Source organism: Hydra viridissima, unplaced genomic scaffold, assembly GCF_058129835.1.
Source record: "Hydra viridissima isolate aposymbiotic clone 2 unplaced genomic scaffold, HvirCarnegie_v1 scaffold_18, whole genome shotgun sequence".
NCBI lineage: Eukaryota > Metazoa > Cnidaria > Hydrozoa > Anthoathecata > Hydridae > Hydra > Hydra viridissima.
In genome coordinates this window covers 846,386-867,827 of record NW_028324317.1, presented here as the reverse complement: position 1 = coordinate 867,827, position 21,442 = coordinate 846,386, and the positions used below count along the sequence as shown (strand labels likewise).

Genomic DNA, 21,442 nt, shown 5'->3' with positions numbered 1-21,442 from the left:
AACCAAGCTGAATCTTATTTGAAAACTTTGAAGAAAAATTAAAGCCGTTCATTCATAAACCTTTTTGTAACTTGCATCCAGTTTATTCTTCGTTATTCTTTTTCGGCATAAAATTTTTCTTCAATTTTCTTTAATTTTCTTTTAGCTTTGTTTCTTTGATTCTAACATTGATAATGGCGATTAAATAAGGATCATATTTAGAATAATATTTTTGTCGCTTCCTGTGTGAACAGATTTAATCTCAATTAAAAGGAATAACCTTCCGAAATAACACTTTAAGCTGACCAATTAAATTTTATCTGTAAAGCATTTTAATATTTGTACCCAGAGCTGTGTTTAAAACCCCCGAACCCATAGCTGGGGATGGCTGGGGATGGCGTACTAGAACAAGGGAGGTTTAACAAATGTTAAATTCTGTTGCAATATTAATATATAAGTATTTCAAAAGTCAGTTAAAGTGAATAAAGTATGAGGGAGGTTGTAATTTCAGAAAAGAAAAAAAAGATTTTATTAAAATTAGAATCTAGTGGAAAGTTAAAGCATTGGCTTCCTTTTAACTCTGTTGCTAAAAACAAAATATTTCAAATTTTGTGTTCGATGGCTCAAATCAAAAGATATAAAAGGTGCATCAAACGCAAAGCAAAGAAAAGTAGCTAAGTCCTGCTCTGGAGATGATTAGATAGTTTGTAATGCACCGTTTAACTTTTTTTTAAAAAATTCCATTGATTCATTTGAAATAAAAAATGCTCCTTGGACAAACCTGAGGATTATATGACATTGATGGAATTCAGATTATTTTAGTTGACAGAAAAACTTTTTATTTTACTTTATGTTGACATGTTTTCAAATTGCATTTTGTGTACTTTTTTCTCTCTTTCGATACTTAAAAAACTTTTAGTAATCGAGTTGCAAAAAAATTACAAGACAGATAAACAAGATCTAAAACGTGTTACTCTTGCAAAACATGCAATTCTCCTATTCGTGAATTTTAATTTTATAACAGAATTTACGGCTTTTCTTTAATAATATTAAATCTTTGATAATATTAAAGAAAGTAATTGAAAAGACGCTCTTTTAATGAATAATAAATATAGGATTCCTCATAATGTTTTTGCAAACAAATTTTTAGCTAATCTGTGTGGTAATGAAAATAGCCTTTTTAGATTTACACAATCCTCGGCATGAATCATAATGTATGTAACATTTAATGCACACAGAAAGCTAGATTTCGAGGTAATCAGTTTGTGTTTACATGAAGGCATAAAGGTTTGTGCGTTTTAGTAGTTGTAAAATGCGAGTTTTTGCTCAACCTTTTTTTGACCATATGTTTAACCATCAAACTGTGTATAAATTTATAATTGAAAAGTTGAAACAGAATTTTAAAAAAAAGCTATTTTCAACCATAGGTTCAATTATTAAGCTGTATTTCAACTTTACTTTTGCTGAAGAAATCAAAAAGTAATTTCAAACATATACCCTACCATTTACTTAAAGTCAAAATTATGGTTAATAAATTTAAAGCTGCATCACCTCGTTTTAAAGCTGCATCGCCTCGTTTTTAATCAGATACCAAACCATTAAGCTATTATAAAGTTTCAACCATTTGTAAAAAATTAGGACGAAATTATTAAGACGTTTCTCACAACCATCAAACAAGCATTAAGCTATGGTAAAAACTCAACCTTTTATAAAAGTTTTAGCAGAACTTAAAAGGACTTTTCTCACAACTATTAAGCAACTATAAAGCTATGGTAAAGTTTCAATCATTGTAAATATTGAAAAAGTCATTTAAAAAAGTTTTGTTTTTATAACAAACGGAAAAGAAAATTTATTCAAGATGCAAGAAGAACAAAGAGATAAATCTTTATATAAAATGTAGAAAATTGTTAAACTCATGTATTCTTGTAGAGATTATAAGCAAATACCCAACCAGTACGCAACGTTGTATTAACGTTGTATTCACGTTAGATTTTAAGTTTGTACAACGTTGCCGGTTCGGCAAAATGGAAAGGTTTTGTAACGTAAAATTCTTACGTTAGATTTACGTTAGATAATAACGTTATACAAACGTAAAATTCTAATGTTAGATTAACGTTATATTAACATAAATTTAAGTTGGGAAATTATTGGCGTTTTATATTAACGTAAAATATTGATTGTAATTGTGTTTAATATTTAATATTAATATACTGTTATATTCATAAAAACCTGCCGAAGCCTATGGCTTCGTGTCATGGTTCTTATATGAATATAACCGTATATAAACGGTTTATATATACCTTTATTGTTAACATACTAACATTAAATGTTTAACACAATTACAATCAATATTCTACGTTAATATAAGGGTTTCTAATCCCTTACAAGGCGTTAGAAAAACAGTTTCGGGGATACTCAAACTAAAAATACAATAAATGTTTTTAAAGACTTTATTTAAAGATGTATTATGTATTCTTTTGTATATTATATAGCATATATAGCAAATTTACAAAAAAACTGAAAATTAATAACTGTTAAACAATCACTTGCTTCCTCAATTAATTTTTTTTGCTTCCATTTACAAATGGTGAGAACTTTAAGATGCTTCCTATTTGATCTTTTATTTGTGCTTCAAGCGAAGACTCGTGCATTAGCAGGATGACTTCTAAAATACAACATGGGATACTGTAAATGGGATGTTAAAATTTAGATCTTTTAAATCTTCATTATCATCACTCATAAGAACCTCAGAATCTAGGTCAGAACTCTAAGTTTCAGAAGTATCTTTATTATCAAACTTACAAAAAAAATCGTTATAGTTCTCTATTTCAATGTTTTGGAAATCAATGCTTCTCTTCAATTCATTAATATTGGATTTGACATGCAATGAGTTGTCAATTTCTTCATTTACAAGAAGATTGTTTAAGGCTTGATTACTTTGCCGCCATTCCCTCAAGTATTGATTTTTCTCTTGTTTATTCATTTTTATTATTCTAAAATAAATCTAAATTTTAGTAGTTTTGACAATAACAAGATGATAATAAAAACTGAACATAAGAAAAAAATAAGAAAACCTAAATTTTTAATAATAATAAAAAGATAACTACATTTATTCAAAGTAAGTTTTTTACTTGCTACCTCATTAATCTCATACAGTTAAATGTTTCTATCATAATTAAAATCATACAGCTAAATATTTGTATAATAATTAAAATCATACAGTTGAATGTTTGTATCATAATTAAAATCATACAGTTAAAAGTCTAATCAAATATTTTATTTTATTTTATCCTAAATAACCATAGCTAATAAACACAAGCAAGTGTTTTTACTATCTTTCCAAAAATTGTTTTCAGCACAATTATTACAATATACTAATAATTATTAGTAATAATTTCGCTGAAAACAGTTTTTGGAAAGATAGTAAAAACACTTGCTTGTGTTTATTAGCTATGGTTATTTAGGATAAAATAAAAACTAGCTTAAAATAAAATCTAAAGCTAAAAATGAGGTATTACAGGTTTTTCAAGAATGAAATGTTAAGGTTAAACTTTAGTTTGGAGAACAATTTTAATCGTTTTTTTTTTTTAGTTCAATTACTAATTTATCTTAACTAAAACACAACTAAATGAATAAACAAATAAATACTAAAAATGTGAAAATACAAGATGATTACAGGCATAGTATATACTATAGATACACAAGAAGAAACTAAACAATAATAAATAAAACTGGGTAACAAATGCTTGCATTTATTACCCAGTTTATTACTCATTTATTTGAGCTTTTGTTGAAGATTCTCTATGCTTTTTACAAATGAGAATTTTGAAATAAATTTTATTCTACTTACTTTATAATTTGATTTCTTTTTAACACTTTATGCATAGCAGATGTTTGGTGAAGATATATGAAAAATAATCTTCATGTTTCTTATTAATAATATACTTACGTTGTTTGTCAAAATATAAGCAATTCAAGCAGTTTATTGAAATTGATTTTTCACATATAACTTGATTTTAAAATATTATACTATATTGCTCAGAGTGAGTAACTATCAGATTCAAAATAACATCATAGCAGATTTAATTGCATGAGGATTAGGCTCCTACCAATATGATATTTGTTTGTAAGTTCCTTGCATCTAAAGTAAAATCCTAGACATATTACTCACATTTATTACAAAAAATCTAAACTTAGCTATAAATTTGGATTCAACTAAAGGAATATAAAACAGTAGCACAACTCTTTAAAATTTAAAATGAGATTAAAAGAAGAAAAATTGTAATAATGAATACCCAAATACAAATTTTAAATCATGGTTGAACATTTCAAATAATTGGATACAAACTTTTATTGTGGAAATTTAAAAAATTAAAATTTGAACTAATTTAATGACATCGAGCTAAGTATTTATAGTTTATCTGAGAACTAGTAGATTCAGAAATAGTTGTAACATAATAATTCAAGAATAAAAAATTGTTCAATATCATAATAAAACATTCTACAACATAAAAAAAACCTGTTCTATAATTTATAGAACAGGTTTTAACAACGATAAAAAATCAAATCAAACCTTTTTAATCGACATTTTACTACCTTTTATTAAATCTTTTATCAGCAATTCAAAGTTTTTACTACTTGTACGCTGTTTATTTAAAAACATTTTTTCAAAATTCCTCGATTGTCTTTTAAAAGACAATTCAAACCTTTAAACTTGGGTAATTACCTTCGAACTAAACTTATAAGTTTAGTAATTATATTTAAACAAAAATATTTCCTATCTTCTCTTACGCAATCTTTAAGAAGAAAATAAAAGCAAAAAGTTACGGTAGGTTTTTTTATAGATAGCAGAATTACGTTAATATTTCTTTGTTTTTTTAACGTTGTGTCAACGTTAGCTCAACGTTAGAATATTACGTTAAAAAGATTACGTTTACACAACGTTAGATTAACGTAAAGTAACGTAAAACGTAATTTTAACTTAAATACAACGTAAATACAACGTTGTGTGCCGGCTGGGTAAGGATATAAGACAAAAGTGATTATGATAATGATAGAAAAGATATAGGTTTCTGTTAACTTGGTAGATTAAGATAGAGAAGTATACTGCGCGGCAGTGATTGGACGTCTTTGGGAGACGGATTAGAGCGACGGATTAGTATGGTCGTCTCTTTGGAAGGAGAGAAGAAGAAAGGAAGGCCAAGTTTTAAAGAGAAAGTTTTAAGCAAGTCTTAAGAAGGATTTTAAAAGAGAGAGAATTATGTGATAAGAAAAACACTTTAATGAACAAGCAGCCTCACAAGCAGTTTAATAAGCAGCCGAATAAATGAAGAAAACGAGAAGATTTTAATATTGATTTAAAAAGAATAATCTGAAGATTAAAAAAAAGATGAGATATTTGTAATAAAAAAGAAGATATGAAAAAGAGGGGTAATTGATATAAACATTATTGAACTCTGCAAGAAGTGTAAGAGAATATTATTTGTATTATATACACGTCATGAGCAAAAGACTGCTAAATATTACACACTAATAGAACATTTGCTGAGTTTTATTATGCAACAGAATATACTGAAGACGGCAAATAAAACCTTAGCACTTTAACGACTAAACCTTGCCCATTCCTAACCAAATTATTTCCAAGCATCGCCCTTTCTGATCAAAAGGAACCCCAACGCAACTAACCTCGATCCAAACCTCCACATACACCTTTCTACACAACTCGACAATCCATACCTCCCTATTTCCTTACCTTCATCATAACACTTAACTAAACAATCAAACATTAAATAAAATATTTATAAAAACGTCGCCCTGACATTCATTTATTTTGCTGCTACCTCAATAAGTGCAGAATCACTTGCCTGTAGATGGCTGAAATAAACTTTTCCAAAAAACCGATGGTCTACATTAATCAAGCCACCCTGGATTAATGAGTAGATTAACAGTGTTGTCTTACCACATCAAGGATTTATCAACAACTAACTCTTTTATTAGATAGTAATGGATTATTTTGGCGCTTGTTTAAAGAATCATTCCATGAAGATTGTTTGATCTTCATTTTATATGTAAGAGAAAAATTACAAAGTTTACGTAAAAATAATATAAAAGTTGGTAAACTTAACAACAAAAAAACAAAAAACAAAACTCTTTAACTTAAATTAACTTTACTTAAAAACATAACTTTAACTTTATTAACTTAACTTAACTTAATTAACTTTACTTAACTTAACTTAACTTAATTAACTTTACTTAACTTAACTTTAACTTAAAAACAAAACTCTTTTTCATACTGATCTTACTAAAGCAACTAAAGACCTAAAATTAAAAACTTTTAAAGGAGCATGTATCCGAGTTTCGTTACCAAAAAAGTCTAGGAAAAATGAATGGCTTTTTAATGTAAACTAGTGAAAATTTTGGATCGCGCGAGGTAGCTTGGTGTAAAATGCAAAACGAAAAGCACTATTTTGATAGCCATGACAACCAACAAATGAGTAATAAGACTATTTAAAATCTCCAACGAACAACAACGCAGATCAATTTTAACATGGTGATTAAGTACTTTGCTGTCATTTGTGTTTTTATCTTTTAGAAAAGATGGATGAAGGAATGGATATGCTTAATATAATTTACTGAATGGTTTAGTGCAATAAAAAATTCTAGCACATATTAAAATGCCAGTTGAATCTTGTATTTTGCATATTACATTAAAAAAAAAATGAAAATGGACCAGGTTTTAATCAAAAGTTAATTAAAGGCAAGGTCAGACTCTCGGAGGCTGACCTTGCCTTTAATTATAATTTTTGAAGAAAACCTGCTTCTTGTTGATTTTTTTTTTCAAAGAAAGTTCTCATTTTGTATTTAAGCTTGATGTTTTTGTTTCTTTCAGCCGAATAGTCTATCGACTTGCGTTATCATTCAACTGGAGAGTTTATGTAATTTACCGAACCTTTACCTAGTAAATGAGATCGCAAAGTGACGACTTAAGGGAACGTTCTTATAAATACTCCCACTACTTGTAATAAGTGCGCTTGATGTCTGTAAACACTTTGCAATATTAAAAATCTCGAAATTGTATAACTTTTGGTTTGATCGGATCAAAGTCAAAATCAAGTTAAAAAGATTTTAGGATCAAATTGATCCTAAAATCTTTTTAACTTGAATTTAATTTATTAATTACAAAAAAAAAAGATTTTTTTTTTTTACTTTAGCATTAAATGTTTAAATTTTTACGATTAAAATTTTTTTATATGACATTAATCTGAGATCAGATAAAAAGATCGCTCAAAAGTTTAAAGAAAGTTCAAACAAGCAACTAAGTCTACTAACCACGGTGCATAGAAACATACTCTAATATCTTGCAACACGTCCTCAGAATTATTTTTCAAAATAAGCATCGGAAAACATTTTCTCATTTCAAAAATGTAAAAAACAAGTTTTTTCATTAAGGACCAGGAGAGAAATGACTTTTTTTAGGGGAGTGCTCAGGAATTTAGTTGTATAAGATAAATAAAATGAGGCATAACTAAGAGGCATGAGGCAAACTCAATTTTCTAGTATGTTTATATTAGTGTCAAATATGGATGACTTGCGAAAAGCTATTTGAGCTAATCTCTAACTGTCCTCAACCTTGAGCACCTATTAAAATCATGATTTTTTTTTTATTCTTTCTTAAATTAGATCAAAGGTCCTCTACGGGTTAGGAGGTCGACCATTAAAAGTTTAAACTTCCCACCTTTTTTAAATTTCCCACCCTTTTTTTAATTTCCCACCTTAAATAACTTTAAACGGTCGTCATTCTTAAACGAGAAAATCTTTTTTGAAGAAATTTGAACTCTGTCATTTTTTGACAAAGTTAAATGTAAAGCAACAAAGAATTGATTTTAGAAGCCACGTCCAAACAGGAGGGGAGGGGATCGTCTCGAAATTTAGATTTATAATTTAACGTTATATTTTTTATTTCTAATTTATATATCTAGCATGAAATTCTATTTTAAACTTTTTACTTTATTAACTTCCTTTTTTTTTTTTTAATCTAGGTTTTAAATTTAAATATCTGATTTAATTTTCTGTTATAATTATTTAACGAATAATAAACTTTTTTTTTCCAAACTTATTGTTAAAATGTTAAATTTAATGTTCTAATTTAAATTCATAATTTAAACTCATAATTCGACTTTTTGATGTAAATTTCTTTTTAAATATTTGTATTTACATTTTTAATATAAACAACTTATTTAAATTTCTAGTTTAAATTTGTTGTTTGAATTTCTAATTTATTTTCTAACTAAAGTTACTTATTTAAAGTTTTGAACAAAAGATTCAAATTAAACTTTCTGATTCTCGCGTTATTATATCTAATTAGTTTGCTAATATAACTGAAAACTCCAGGGGAAGAAACGGCAGGGTCACATTTTGAAAGTTTCGACTTTTTACACTTTTTAGCTTTACTAACCATAATAGCATATTTTGTATTTGAATTCAAATCAAATAAATGATTTGATGCATATTTAAAGTTTTTCTAAATTTTCCTAAAACTTCGAAATTTATAAAGGTTTAAAAGTTTAATAATGATTTATCTCAAAATGAAAAAAAGTGACCCTGCCGATCCTTCCCGTGTAGTCTTCAACTGTCTAATTAATATTTCTAGTTTAACTTTCTAAATTGAGTTTCTTACATAAGTTTCTAATTATCTAAGTTAATTAAAATAAAATACATTTAAATAAAAATTTTACCTTAATCTTTTTATGTAAATTTCTAATTCAAATTTCTAGTTTAAGTTTCTAGTTTGATTTTCTAATTTAATATCTGGAATAAGTTTCGAATTCAAATTTCTAGTTTAAAATTCTAATACAAATTTCTAATTTGAGCTTTTTCTTTAGTTTTTTTAAATTTGAACTTCTAAATTAAAGCAATTGTTTAAAGTTTAAATTTAGACTTCTGATTTGTGGATGAAATCAGAAGATGAGTTGAAACTTCTTATTAAAATTAAATAATGTTAAATGAAAATAAATTGAATAATTTTACTTTCTAATTAAAACTTTTAACTTTTAAGTTTAAACATTAAAGTTATTATCAAGTTTATCAATTATTAAGTTTAGAATTTTATTTTAAAATTCTAAGTTTAATTTCTTACTTACTTTGTTGATTTAACTTTCTAATTAAAATCTGAAATTATATCTAATATAAGTTTCTAACTTTGATTTCTAGTTTATCATTTCTAAATTAAAGTTCTAAATTAAATTTCTAATTAAAATTTCTTGTTGAAATTTTAGTTGAAAGTTCAACTTGAAATTTATTATTATTTCACGCAAAGTTTAATTATAAGAAAAATATTTAATTATATTAATTATGACATTATTATGAGTTACGACAATTTATTTGCAAACGAAAAAAAAAATTTAATAGTTTAACAAAGTTATAAAAAAACTATCGAACTTTTAATTTTTTATTTCACCTTTACATAAAACATCATTCGAAATTTATTTAAAACTTCTCCCAAGGGCCTTTTTTTCTGAAACTTCACGTTTCTAATTTTCCGGCTGTAAAAAAATTATTTTTAACTTTACACTCTTTCGAAAAAGTTTTCATTCATTTGCATTTAAGAAATTCATTCATTAACTCAATACAAGGTCTTTTTTTTTTATGGGTTCCTCCTTCATAACTTTACTTTGTTACAACTTCTATCATCTTCAAACTTTTTATCGTACATTGGATAAAAAATTTCCGTTAAAAAAAAGATGCAAAAATCATAAAAACTTATTTACATAACTCTAATAAATTAACATTAATCGACATTTAGGAAAACGATTAAAATAGTTGACAACCCTTGATTTTTCATTTTCTACCTTTCATTTCATATCTTTCAAAACTTCAATTTCTAGTTATTTCATATCTCTCAAACAGATTGCTATATTATTTTTTGTAGCCAATGTTGATGGATGATTGATACCTAAAATATCCGTTTTTATTTTATCAACTTGATAATAAATTTCTAAAGCTTCATTATATTTTCCCATATCACTCAAACAGGTTGCTATATTATTTTTTGTATCCAATGTTGATGGATGATTGATACCTAAAATATCCGTTTTTATTTTATCAACTTGATAATAAATTTCTAAAGCTTCATTATATTTTCCCATTTCACTCAAACAGTTTGCTATATTATTTTTTGTACTCAATGTTGATGGATGATTGATACCTAAAATATCCGTTTGTATTTTATCAACTTGATAATAAATTTCTAAAGCTTCATTATATTTTCCCATTTCATAGAAATAGTTTGCTATATTATTTTTTGTATTCAATGTTGATGGATGATTGATACCTAAAATATCCGTTTGTATTTTATCAACTTGATAATAAATTTCTAAAGCTTCATTATATTTTCCCATTTCATAGAAACAGTTTGCTATATTATTTTTTGTATTCAATGTTGATGGATGATTGATACCTAAAATATCCGTTTGTATTTTATCAACTTGATAATAAATTTCTAAAGCTTCATTATATTTTCCCATTTCATAGAAACAGTTTGCTATATTATTTTTTGTATTCAATGTTGATGGATGATTGATACCTAAAATATCCGTTTGTATTTTATCAACTTGATAATAAATTTCTAAAGCTTCATTATATTTTCCCATTTCATAGAAACAGTTTGCTATATTATTTTTTGTATTCAATGTTGATGGATGATTGATACCTAAAATATCCGTTCGTATTTTATCAACTTGATAATAAATTTCTAAAGCTTCATTATATTTTCCCATTCGATAGAAACAGTTTGCTATATTATTTTTTGTATCCAATGTTGATGGATCATTGATACCTAAAATATCCGTTCGTATTTTATCAACTTGATAATAAATTTTTAATGCTTCTTTATATTTTCCCATATCACTCAAACAGCTTGCTATGCTAAGTTTTGTATTTAAAGTTATTTCATTTTCAGTTCCATATGATTTTATGTTATACTTTTCAATGGCATCGATTATATTAATTGCTTCTTGAAAGAAACCTTTGTTTAATAAGAAAGTTCGGATTATCCAACTCTGTTGATGGAACACTTCACACATTTTTGGTTTATTAATACAAAACATATGGATGAAATGGTTATAGATGTGCTTCCCATCGTCAACGTGTTCCTTTACCACTTCCAACTCTAATTTTAGAAAACGGGCGATGTTTTCGTTGCATATTTCTGTTATTTCTTTGCGTTTTTGATAACATTTACTTGCTAACTGCGTCATTTCGTGCATCGCGTACCTATCATTGTCATCGTCGAAACGATCAAGCAACGAATAACTTACTAGTAAACTTATTGTTCGATTTATCAAAAGCTCTTCGTTTATTTTCAGGTGTTTTGAAATACCGTGAATAAACTTTTTTGTAATGTGTTGACCGTCGCAATACGATAAATGGTTTAAAATTTCCACTGATTTTTCATTCGACGTGTCTATTTTGGTTAATACTATGCTAATTGATGTTGTAATAAACTTTGTTTCCACTTCAGTGGGGAAACCTTCCTCCAGCATTTCGAAAGGATATGATCGAAAAAGATCTAAATATTCCTGCAAAGAAACGCTGTTGTTGTTTATATAGAGAATAGCTTGATTAATGGCGAGTGGATGATATTGAAGCACTTTGGTTATTTCTTTTAATGTTTCGTCATCGTTTGTTAATATTTGTTTAATATTTCTTTTTGCGAAAAGAAACGCATCTTGAGGCGAGAAAGAGTTAATTTGCACTTGATTAACATCGGTAGACCACGATCTCCATTGCGATGTTACCAAAGTAAATGCATTTTTTTTGTTTGATACGTATTTTTCAAAATTCTTCACACTCTCATCGTCGACGTTATCGAAAATGTAAAGTGTTTTTTCTCTTTCAAAATAGTGATGTATTTTTCTAGAAACTACTTCAATATTGAACTGATCGCATTGAGAATCTCTTACGCTTAACCCTAGTTGGTGACAGAGATTAGTCATAGAAACTTGTATTTTATCAAATGCTGCATCCACCCACACAATACTTTCAAAATGGTCGTTATAAAATGCTACATACTTTCTAGCGAGCTGAGTCTTTCCTATTCCAGACATTCCAGTTAAAACCGTGATTGATTTACCCGAATCGTTTGTTTGGTACACGTATTTATGAATTTGATTAAGTTCATCGTCACGTGAAAAGAAGGCTTTTGTCGGCGGCAGGATACCGAAAATGGAGTGTCGGGATATTAACTCTAAAAGACAAAAACTTTTCATATTTAACTGCACGGTGACATTTTTTGAGGAATATTTAGAAGTTATATTTTGAACGGCATTTCGTATTTCACATTTTTTGTTTTTGATAGTTTGAACATAATATCTCGAAGATAAATAGGTTCTTCAAGAAACATTTTTTAAGCTGTGTATGAATTTTTGCAGCCGGAAATCGGGCGAATCCATTCATATACTTGCTCAACATTGTTAATACTTCTAACATAAATCTAAGACTTAAATGACGATTAAATCAACAATTTCTATTAAAAAAAATTTCTCATTATCTGCTGAATGTAACATATAATACGCTTGCTATTATTATGATGAAATATTCTGTCTGTAAGTTTGTTTTATTTTCAAGCAATTCCATTCACGCTATTAAAAGCAATTACAGATTTTTTTAGAAAAAGCATTTTACATGTATATACTCCCAGAGGAATATTTTGAAGTTTAATTTGAGAGCCTCGTCGCAATACAGTTATATTTTCGAAATCCAAGTCAATTTTCTTATAAAAGTATTTTGAAAAAGTTGAAAAAAACTTTTCTTCGTTAGAAGTTTATGGAGCATTAACCTTTAGGTGAGGGTGGGAGGTTATAATCGTGCAATGCAGGAGGGCTGCAAAAAAAATCAAGTTAGCGAGTCACACTCAACTTTTACTTCATATTTGAAATAAACTTAGTAATTAAATGTAATAATGCTATAAATAGACCTTTTTTGAACTTAATTCAAGTATGAATTTAATCCGCAAAATTGCTAAATGATTTTGCTGATCAAAAGGCCCGAAAGATTTGTGACAAATTTGCTAAATTAAGGAAAGTGTCTTTTTTAAAAATGTTCGATTTTGGTAAAAAAATCTTTTAACGGTCTGTAGTGTTTTAACTTTTTTTGTGTATTTTGTGTTTGTTTTTTTTTAATCTCTAATAAATATTCAGGGGCCGCAGGAGAACATCGGCTTGCAACAGCGGCACAAAAATTATCAATCTCAAAATACCTACTTCGTTCGCATTCACTGATCAAATCTTTACGGTTGCAAAAAAGTAATCCGCTTTTCACATCTCGCCATTTTTTCGATGAATTATTCTTACGCCACTGGTTCAGTATTTGCAAAGTTTGTTCTCTCGTCGTTTCAAATTCATCTTTTACATTATCGATTGCTGAGTCATCAACCGAAAGACATCGAGCAAACTTTTGCCAATCATAAGTCAACAAATCAGCTAGCGTTGTAAACACATCTTGTGGAAACTTTTCAACTAAAAGAGAAGGTTTTTTTTTTGAAAATCGAAAATCTGTCTCAAATGGGAAATGTTAAAAATATTTTATTACTCTTTATATCGTCCAACTTGTTCTCCATGACAACTTCGTCTTTTAAAGCCGTTCTACAAAAAAGAAGTCCTTTAATTGCTATGATATATTTCAGTAAAACGCTCTTAAATTCGTCAGTAAACCATTTTCGCAGTTAATAAACGAGTACATAGAAATAGGTGCTGCTTCAAAATAAATTAGAGCAGTTTTAGAAGTGAAACAAACCTTTTGATATTAGATATTTCAGGAACACCCTTAGTCACTGAAACAAATTTGCCTTCCCCGTAACTTTCCTTTTGATGGAAAGCATTTTATTGATTGTTAAAGTGACTTGACTTACGGGGACTCTGCACCTTAAGAACAAAAAAGATGCCAATGATCCATCTTTCCTAAAGCAACTGTTTTAAAAAAAAACTTGAGCAATACTGAATAATTCAGCAGTATCTGCACGATTGAAATTTGCATAAATTAGGACTTGTGGCATTGTTTTGAAATAAGGATTAATAAACCAATAGTAACTATTAAAGAACAGTTTTGTATTTCATATTCAACATCTGTTATTCAGATACAAACTTTGTTATTATTTATGTACTCTCACTTCATCCTGCCTTATTCACTTCTGTAAATTCATATTTTCCTCTTTGTTCCCCGGCTTTTCTGACTATGAAACTAAATTTGTTGAAAAATCAGGTAACAAATAACAAGAGTAGAACAAAAGTAGATGACGTACCGGTTCATTTCTTCCTCTAGTATCTCCATTTTTTTAATTGAAAATAATCTTTTCTGCGATCGTTATGTGAGTAGCTGGTTGATCGACTAAACAAGTGTTGAATTCTACAGTTTTTCTCGAACTGATAGAAACCAGCACGTTAAGAATTTATAACTGAGTCATGCAACAGAAAGACTCAGTTTTAAATTCTTCACTTGCTGATTTCAACGTGACAAAAAAACATAGACAGCAAAAAGGCAGTTAAATCAAATAAAAGGTTTGAACTGGTCTCCTATAATGAAAAACTACCAAGCGAAATCTGCGATGAAACAAACTGAGATCGGTGACTTCTTAATTTAGTTTTTAGTTTTAATTATATTCTTTAGTTGTTGGAAGTTTCACTTAAAATCGCTTCAAGTCAACTGACTATATAATTCCATCCTATTATTTTGTTAAACCCTATTATTTGATTAAGACTCTCACCCATCGACGTCCATTGCTATATAAAATAAAATAAACTGACAAAATTTTTATAAAATCAACAGTCAGCAACTTTCTTGATGATGGTTGGTTTTTTTATAATTTTGTTAGTTTATTTTATTTTTTATACAACAATGGCCGTCGGTGGGTGAGAGTCTTAATCAAACAATATGGCTTAACAAAATAAGAGGATGGAATTATATTTTTAAAGCAAAAAAAGTTTTCATATTTACAACAAGCCCTCAAGAATTGCACAACGCATTACTAATAGAGATGGCAATCGAACCCTTTTTTTAAAATTCGGAATAGATTCGTTTATATATAACGTTCGAGTTCGATAAGCACAGCTCTGGTTCGGTTCGGTATCAAGTAAAGTTTGGGTTCGGTTCGGTATCAACACAACTGTTTTTTTATTAGTTACAAAGCTTTGCATCGACAATGATAAAACACAAATAAATTAAAGTAATATTTAGTAGCTAAAGCATTGCAATTTATTTAAAATAACTTGCAATTTACTGCAACTTCAAAAGTTCAAAAAACAATGAAGTTGCTAATTGCTAATTGCTGCACACAATTGCAACACAGATAATGGTAGCTTAAGTAGCGTACTGTCAGTCTAGTAATCAGGACTGCATGTTGTATTTGAGAATTATCAGCATTTCTAATGTTTCTGGGTTTAGGCGAGCCCTGCGCTCACTCATAGTAAACCCCACACACTGAAAACACTCTTTCACTGGCAGTACTTGTAGCAGGAATAGCCAACAACTTTCTACCAATTAATGCCTTCATCGGAGGCTTGTGTTCACGGTCATCGTCTTTCCAGAATTGCAATTCATCACATGCTGTCACGGGCAAAGGCAAGAATTTTTCAAACTTATGTCTTATTTCATTACTGTCGACCTTAAACAAAAAACGGCAGCTGTTTTAAGGTCTGCCAGCAAATCATACGATTCAGGATCAGCTTTATTTTTTTTTCAAGAAGGCAGCTGATCTGAATGACTGCATTCACTAAAGCTGTCTATATCTGTAGTGCCTGAGTCCTTGCGTATCACATGATTTGGTAAGGAAATTATTTTGTCTACCATACTACGCATCTCTGAATAAACAAAATTGCAATCTTCTGTATTGACGAAAGACAAGTATTTGTAAGAAGGAACAATAAGTGATGATTGCTTGTGCAAAGGATGAATAATATATTTCATTCAATAATATATATCACGCACACTGTCACTGTCTGAACTATTGATTTTAAAGACTGACCGATGTCAAAATAGCATCGGCCATATATCAAGGGCCGATAAAATAATATTTAGTAGATACAAGGTATCCTGTTTGAGAGTGTGATTTAGTTGCTGGTTTTTCCCACTTTGTTTGAAGTAGCCCACCATTTCCTTTAAAGTCTTGATCATTTCATGAACTAAATTAGCACCAAGGGATTTCAAAGTCTTTTCAACAGTTATATTCAGATTATGACCTGCACAGCTAAGTCCAACATCATTGCGATAAGCCGACTTCATATCACTCCCTTTGTCAGTTACAAATACCGAATTGTCACTTTTTATTGTCTGAGGGATAAGCCTTTTAAGTATTTCAGTTTTCTTTACTTTTACGGCAATCCCAGTTTTAGACTCACTAAACTCAAATAATCCATCACGTTTACTTACAAGGCAATAACTACTGTTTAAGTAATGTGATTTAAAAGTCTGAGAAGAGTATTTTAGAATGTCATCGGTCCAGTGATCAGTTGTTATTGCGATATGAGTAACCCCAGCAAGTTTGTCTTTCAGCTTTTGAATACATTAGTTGTAAAACTTTGGAACTAGTGTTTTAAAAAGCATACTTCGATTCATACTTCGATCAAATATCAATCATTGTTTGAGCAAAGTGACGGAACCCATCATCCTGAACACGTGAGAATGGCTGAATGTCTTTAGCAATCATGCACACGGCTGCACGTTGAGCATTTTCACGTTTGCCTGTAAAGCATAAAGCAATAAACAATAGACATTAAATACATAGCAATACATAATGGCTTTTTTTTTGTACTACAAAAACATTGTATTTCTAAAATATTGTTAACATCTTGTAACAAATATATTTTGCTATCAATGGCAGCAAGTAACAGGTGAAAAGTTAAACAATTAATAGAAAAAAGCAAGATCCGCTGATTATATTTATAACTATATTATTATAATTTGTCTTTTTAGGTATAAAGCTTGTCATTTTTTATTGTCCTGGTTATGTATTGATCTCATTGATGTGTGATGTATTATGTCTTTGTAGAGTTGTAGTATGACCTAATGGCACTGGCAACCATAATCCACACTGCTTACAAACGGCAAACTCCTTGACAACCTGTTGATCACTACATGATCACTCGCAGTTATACAAAACTCAAATAAAATGTATTGTAACTAAGGTCAATTGACTCTATTTAGCATTTAATATTCAGTTAATTATCAAACCTGAATTCTGCTTAGTTTGGTATTGTGTGCAACATGAAATGCCTGAGAAATGCAGGTGATTATTGATTAACTGATATATTTATAAAACTAAATAATCATATATGCAGTAAGTCTAGGGACAAACCTCATCCCCAACTTCAACGCAACGGAAGCGTGTCCAACATTTACTCTTTGTCCATTATGTAGGTACTAAGCTTGCCGCTCCGTCTGTAATTAATTTCTCCAACACGTTTTTAGTCCATTTACGAGTTAGTTTACTGTTACTCATTATTACTAAAATATTATGTAATTATTATAAATATTATGTATTATTTATGTAATCGATACTGAGATATGAATAAAAACTCAGAATGATAACAACAACTCGATATTACAAATGTTTAAAAAACAACATTTCGATTTTGGTTAGTAATGTTATGTATTGTAGACTTATCGCGAGGTTACAATTATTTTGTTCTATTTCCCATTTTAAACATTGGGAGAGAGTTTTTGATTTTTTTCTAAAAGTAAAAAGTACTCAGAATTTTAGTTTTTAAAAACGTTTTTAAAAAAGTAATAACTTATGCTTTAAGTAATTTTTATTTAAACAAATTATTTAGAAAAAAATTTAAAAAATAAATATATTTTAAAAGTAATTATTACTTACTAAAATTACTATTTCATTTTTTCCCAACATTAAAAATGAGAAAATAAAATAATTCTAACCTCACGGTATGTTATGTATTAGGCTATGTATTGTGGTGATATGCGAATTGCGAATTTTTCACTTTTGCAAACCTCTATTTGGCTTGGTTAGGGTTAGGACAGTTGGTTTGATTCGGTTCGTTCCCAGCAATTTTAAAGTTCGGGTTTGGTTTGGTAACAACTAGAGATAAAACAATCGATGTGTTTCGAAGTCGAAGCTTCGACGTCGCTTAAACTCGTGTGTGAACGTGTTTTCAAATCGTTAAAAGTTGTATTAAATTGAATTAAATAGTTTTTAAATTCGTATTCGAATAAAATATATTTTGGCAGATTTCAAAATCGTAAAAAGTCATAAAAAATTTAATATGACGGTTTTCAAAATCGTATTATTTCATATAAAGTAGGGTAGACCGGGGCACGTTGGCCCGCTTTTTTTTCTTTGATTCCTAACTTTTTCGCATTTCGTGTTTTATTTTGTTTCTTTATGGGAGAAGGTTGCTAAAACTATATAAAATAAAAAAATCTTTTATTAAAAGCTTAAATAAACTTGTGAAAATTTTTAAAATGCTTTATTTAAGGTGATGTTCCTTGGGCCAATGTGCCCCTTACTTGGGGTAGTTGGCCCATGGGTTGGGGCAGATCGGCCCTCAAAATAATTTCTAGTTAAATTTGAGGTAAGAAAGGTGCATACAGTGAAAGCAATTATATATAAATGAACAATCGTTATCTTATCATAGCATTTAATATGGTTACATACATTATAATATTTAGTCAAAGATTAGTCACTATCTTCATCTAATGGGACTTAAAGATCATTACAGTATAAACATTCAAAAAATAGACCCTTGAGTTCTTTTTTTACGCAAGTCATATGTGCCCAATGATGGCAGATTGAACACTGAATCCACTCTGCACCTGGAAGACTGTTTGAGAAAGGTTTGAGGCATCTAAGACACAAAACATCTTCATTCTCATCTTCAATCTCATCTTTCTCATCTTTCTTGTTTGGTTTCTTTCTCTTAGTTTGACAAGATTGAATCTTGCTGGTTTTAGAATTATCTGGATCACCTATTTTGGTAGAGAATAGCTTTTTAGTAAACGTTTTATTTTGTTTCAAAGCCCTTTCTTTGTTTTCTTTTGATGTCTTCTGTTCATGTTCCAAGGCTTTTTTAACAGGGGTATCTGTTAATATAGCAAAAACTCGTTTCCGATTTTTAGGCCTATTTATTCTCTGTTTTCGAGGCTTAGCTTTTTCAAAAGGCCTTACTTCTTCAGGAGATGGTGAAAGTAAAGGGTTAGGAGTGGCACCTGGTATTTTATTTAAATCTGGAAAATTTTCTTCCTTTGAAGTAGACAGAGAGGCAGTCGATTTATTGAGATCTGCAATGGAGAAATCAACATCAGGATCTGGTCTATCTGATGTATACGACGGCAAAAAGTCACTTTCTGAAAAAATATCTCTGCTAAATGGATAAACTCCAGTTACTTGGAAACTACTCATTATGTTCCTTGGAGTAATAGCATTAGGAAGTGCTGTTCTTACTATACCAGGTACATCATAGATAGTCATAGGTCGTTTGTTTACAGTTATCCACGCATCACATGCTGAGTTAACAAACTTTTTAAAAGGACCATAAACACTTCTATCCAATGGCTGTAGCTTATGGCTACAGTGCTGGAAAGGATAAAAGTGTGATCCCATTTTCTTTGCAAAAATCAAGAACTGGTGCATCAAGATGAGAGCTGTGGTTGTCAATCAAAATTAGACAAGGACGGTTGTTTGAGCAACGTGTGTGAATGGCAAAATGTTTGATAAATTTTAAAAAATTTTTCTCTGTCATCCAGCCTGAGGAATGGGCTGATCCATCACAACCTATTGGTCCATCACGAATAAAGTGGGACTTAAAGTTAACTCTCGGAAAGATAAAATATGGGGGCACACAATTACCAATCGCATTAGCTGCCAAAGCCATAGTCACTAATGCTCCTCTTTCAGCAGATGTTACTCGACCTATCTGGGGAAAGCCTCTACGAGCAACAATACGGTCTGGTCGTTGCACAGTCGTAATTCCGGTCTCATCAATATTCCATATGTCTGCAGGGGTCACTTTCAACCTTGTCAAAACATTATTTAAGTTGTCAAAAAACAATTTAACATTATGCTGATTAAAGCTAGTGCAGCGGGCTAAACTTGTTGCTTGAGGAGAACAAATAGAAAGTTTTGGATGCCTCTTCAATAATCCTGCAAACCAATCACAACCTGCAACTTGTATCTCTGTCCATGATTGGGGAATTTTTCTGCTGCAGGCAAGAGCATATGTATATGCAAATCGTCTGACCTCCTTAGGAGAAAGACCATAGTATATGTCACTTGCTTTCATAAGGTATTGCTCAAGCAAGTCTTCCTGCTCAGGTTCAAATACCTGAAAAGAAAATAGAATTAGCCTACACATTGCATAAAAATTCTTTTTAATTATTCCAGTTGTGTTTTACAGTTAACAATGAGTGCATGGGTCTTTACTAATGTTATAGAAACAAACTATCAAATTCAAATCAGTAATTAAACACAAAAATTAACATACCTGAAATCTTTTGGCATAGCCAAATTTGTTCCAAGGTTTTCTGTTTGATTTAGGAGGTCGTAGATCTCTTAGTATAGTAGTTACTTCATTAACTTCATTTGGCTCAGGCATGTCAACAGTAGCAACAATCTGGCATTCATTTTTATTATCAGAAAATGAAGGAATCACTGAGTTCTCATTAATCACCTCAGTTTGAACAGAAGCATTACTAACAGAAGGTAGTCCATTGTACTTATTGCAATATCTTCCTAAAGTCTTCCGTGGGATATTGAACTCCATACTAACTTTTCTTATTGATCTTTTATATTCTGTAACTTGTGTTACTGCAAGTAACATTGTATCTTGTGACACTTTTCCTCGCTCTGACTTGCGAACATAGTTTCGCACCATTTTTAGTTAGATCTAAAAATATATTCAAAGTATAATGTTACATTATACTTTGATTACACAATTCTACATTATTAATGTAGAATTGTTGTAAAACTTACGTGTTAAATATTATATTACATACTTACAGTTTTTTAAATTTTACTTTTTTTAATATATTTCATATTAATTACATGTTAGTTATGTTTTTAAATATGAAAGGTATATAAAAGATTATATATATATATATATATATATATATATATATATATATATATATATATATATATATATATATATATATATATATATATATATCAAATCTTTTATATACATACATATAATATAGAGTAAATAGTGATTATTTTTCATTACCTACACACTATGAAACCTTGATTGCACTAACAAAATTATTAAATGCCCAATTATTTATAAGGATATATCTTCCCTGACATATTTGAAAGCTGGTTTATAACTGATGTGTGTTGAAACTTACAATTAGGTACTATATTGCATATTAACTTTTTTAAATATGTAATATTTACTTATTAATATTACATGTTTACATATTTAATTTTTTTAATACTACAAAAACAAAATTACTTACTGTT

General features: G+C 29.1%; 1 protein-coding gene, 1 long non-coding RNA gene and 1 pseudogene across 2 annotated transcripts in view; 1 reads left to right on the top strand and 2 right to left on the bottom strand.

Annotated features, from left to right (window-relative positions):
• Positions 1-21,442, top strand: part of LOC149876724 (uncharacterized) — a 316,490-nt gene that overhangs the window by 173,707 nt on the left and 121,341 nt on the right. The window lies entirely within an intron of this gene.
• LOC149876731 (uncharacterized) lies at positions 9,615-14,678 on the bottom strand. The gene is made up of 5 exons (XM_090075047.1): positions 14,564-14,678; positions 14,276-14,361; positions 13,567-13,619; positions 13,239-13,493; positions 9,615-12,223 (listed from the first exon to the last, which is right to left on the bottom strand). The coding sequence occupies exons 2-5, from the start codon at positions 14,302-14,304 to the stop codon at positions 9,864-9,866; spliced, it is 2,697 nt and encodes an 898-aa protein (XP_089931173.1). The 5' UTR covers positions 14,305-14,361; positions 14,564-14,678; the 3' UTR covers positions 9,615-9,863.
• Positions 16,000-19,871, bottom strand: LOC149876730 (uncharacterized; annotated as a pseudogene).

Bases quoted from the DNA above. Each gene is read 5' to 3' on its own strand.
- LOC149876731 (XM_090075047.1), bottom strand. From the start codon at position 14,304: ATGGAGATACTAGAGGAAGAAATGAACCG. The intron at 13,620-14,275 runs GTACGTCATCTA...TCTTTTTTGTAG, and splicing joins CTAGAGGAAGAAATGAACCG to AACGGCTTTAAAAGACGAAG. The intron at 12,224-13,238 runs GTAGGTATTTTG...TTTGTCTTTTAG, and splicing joins GATCAGTGAATGCGAACGAA to AGTTAATATCCCGACACTCC.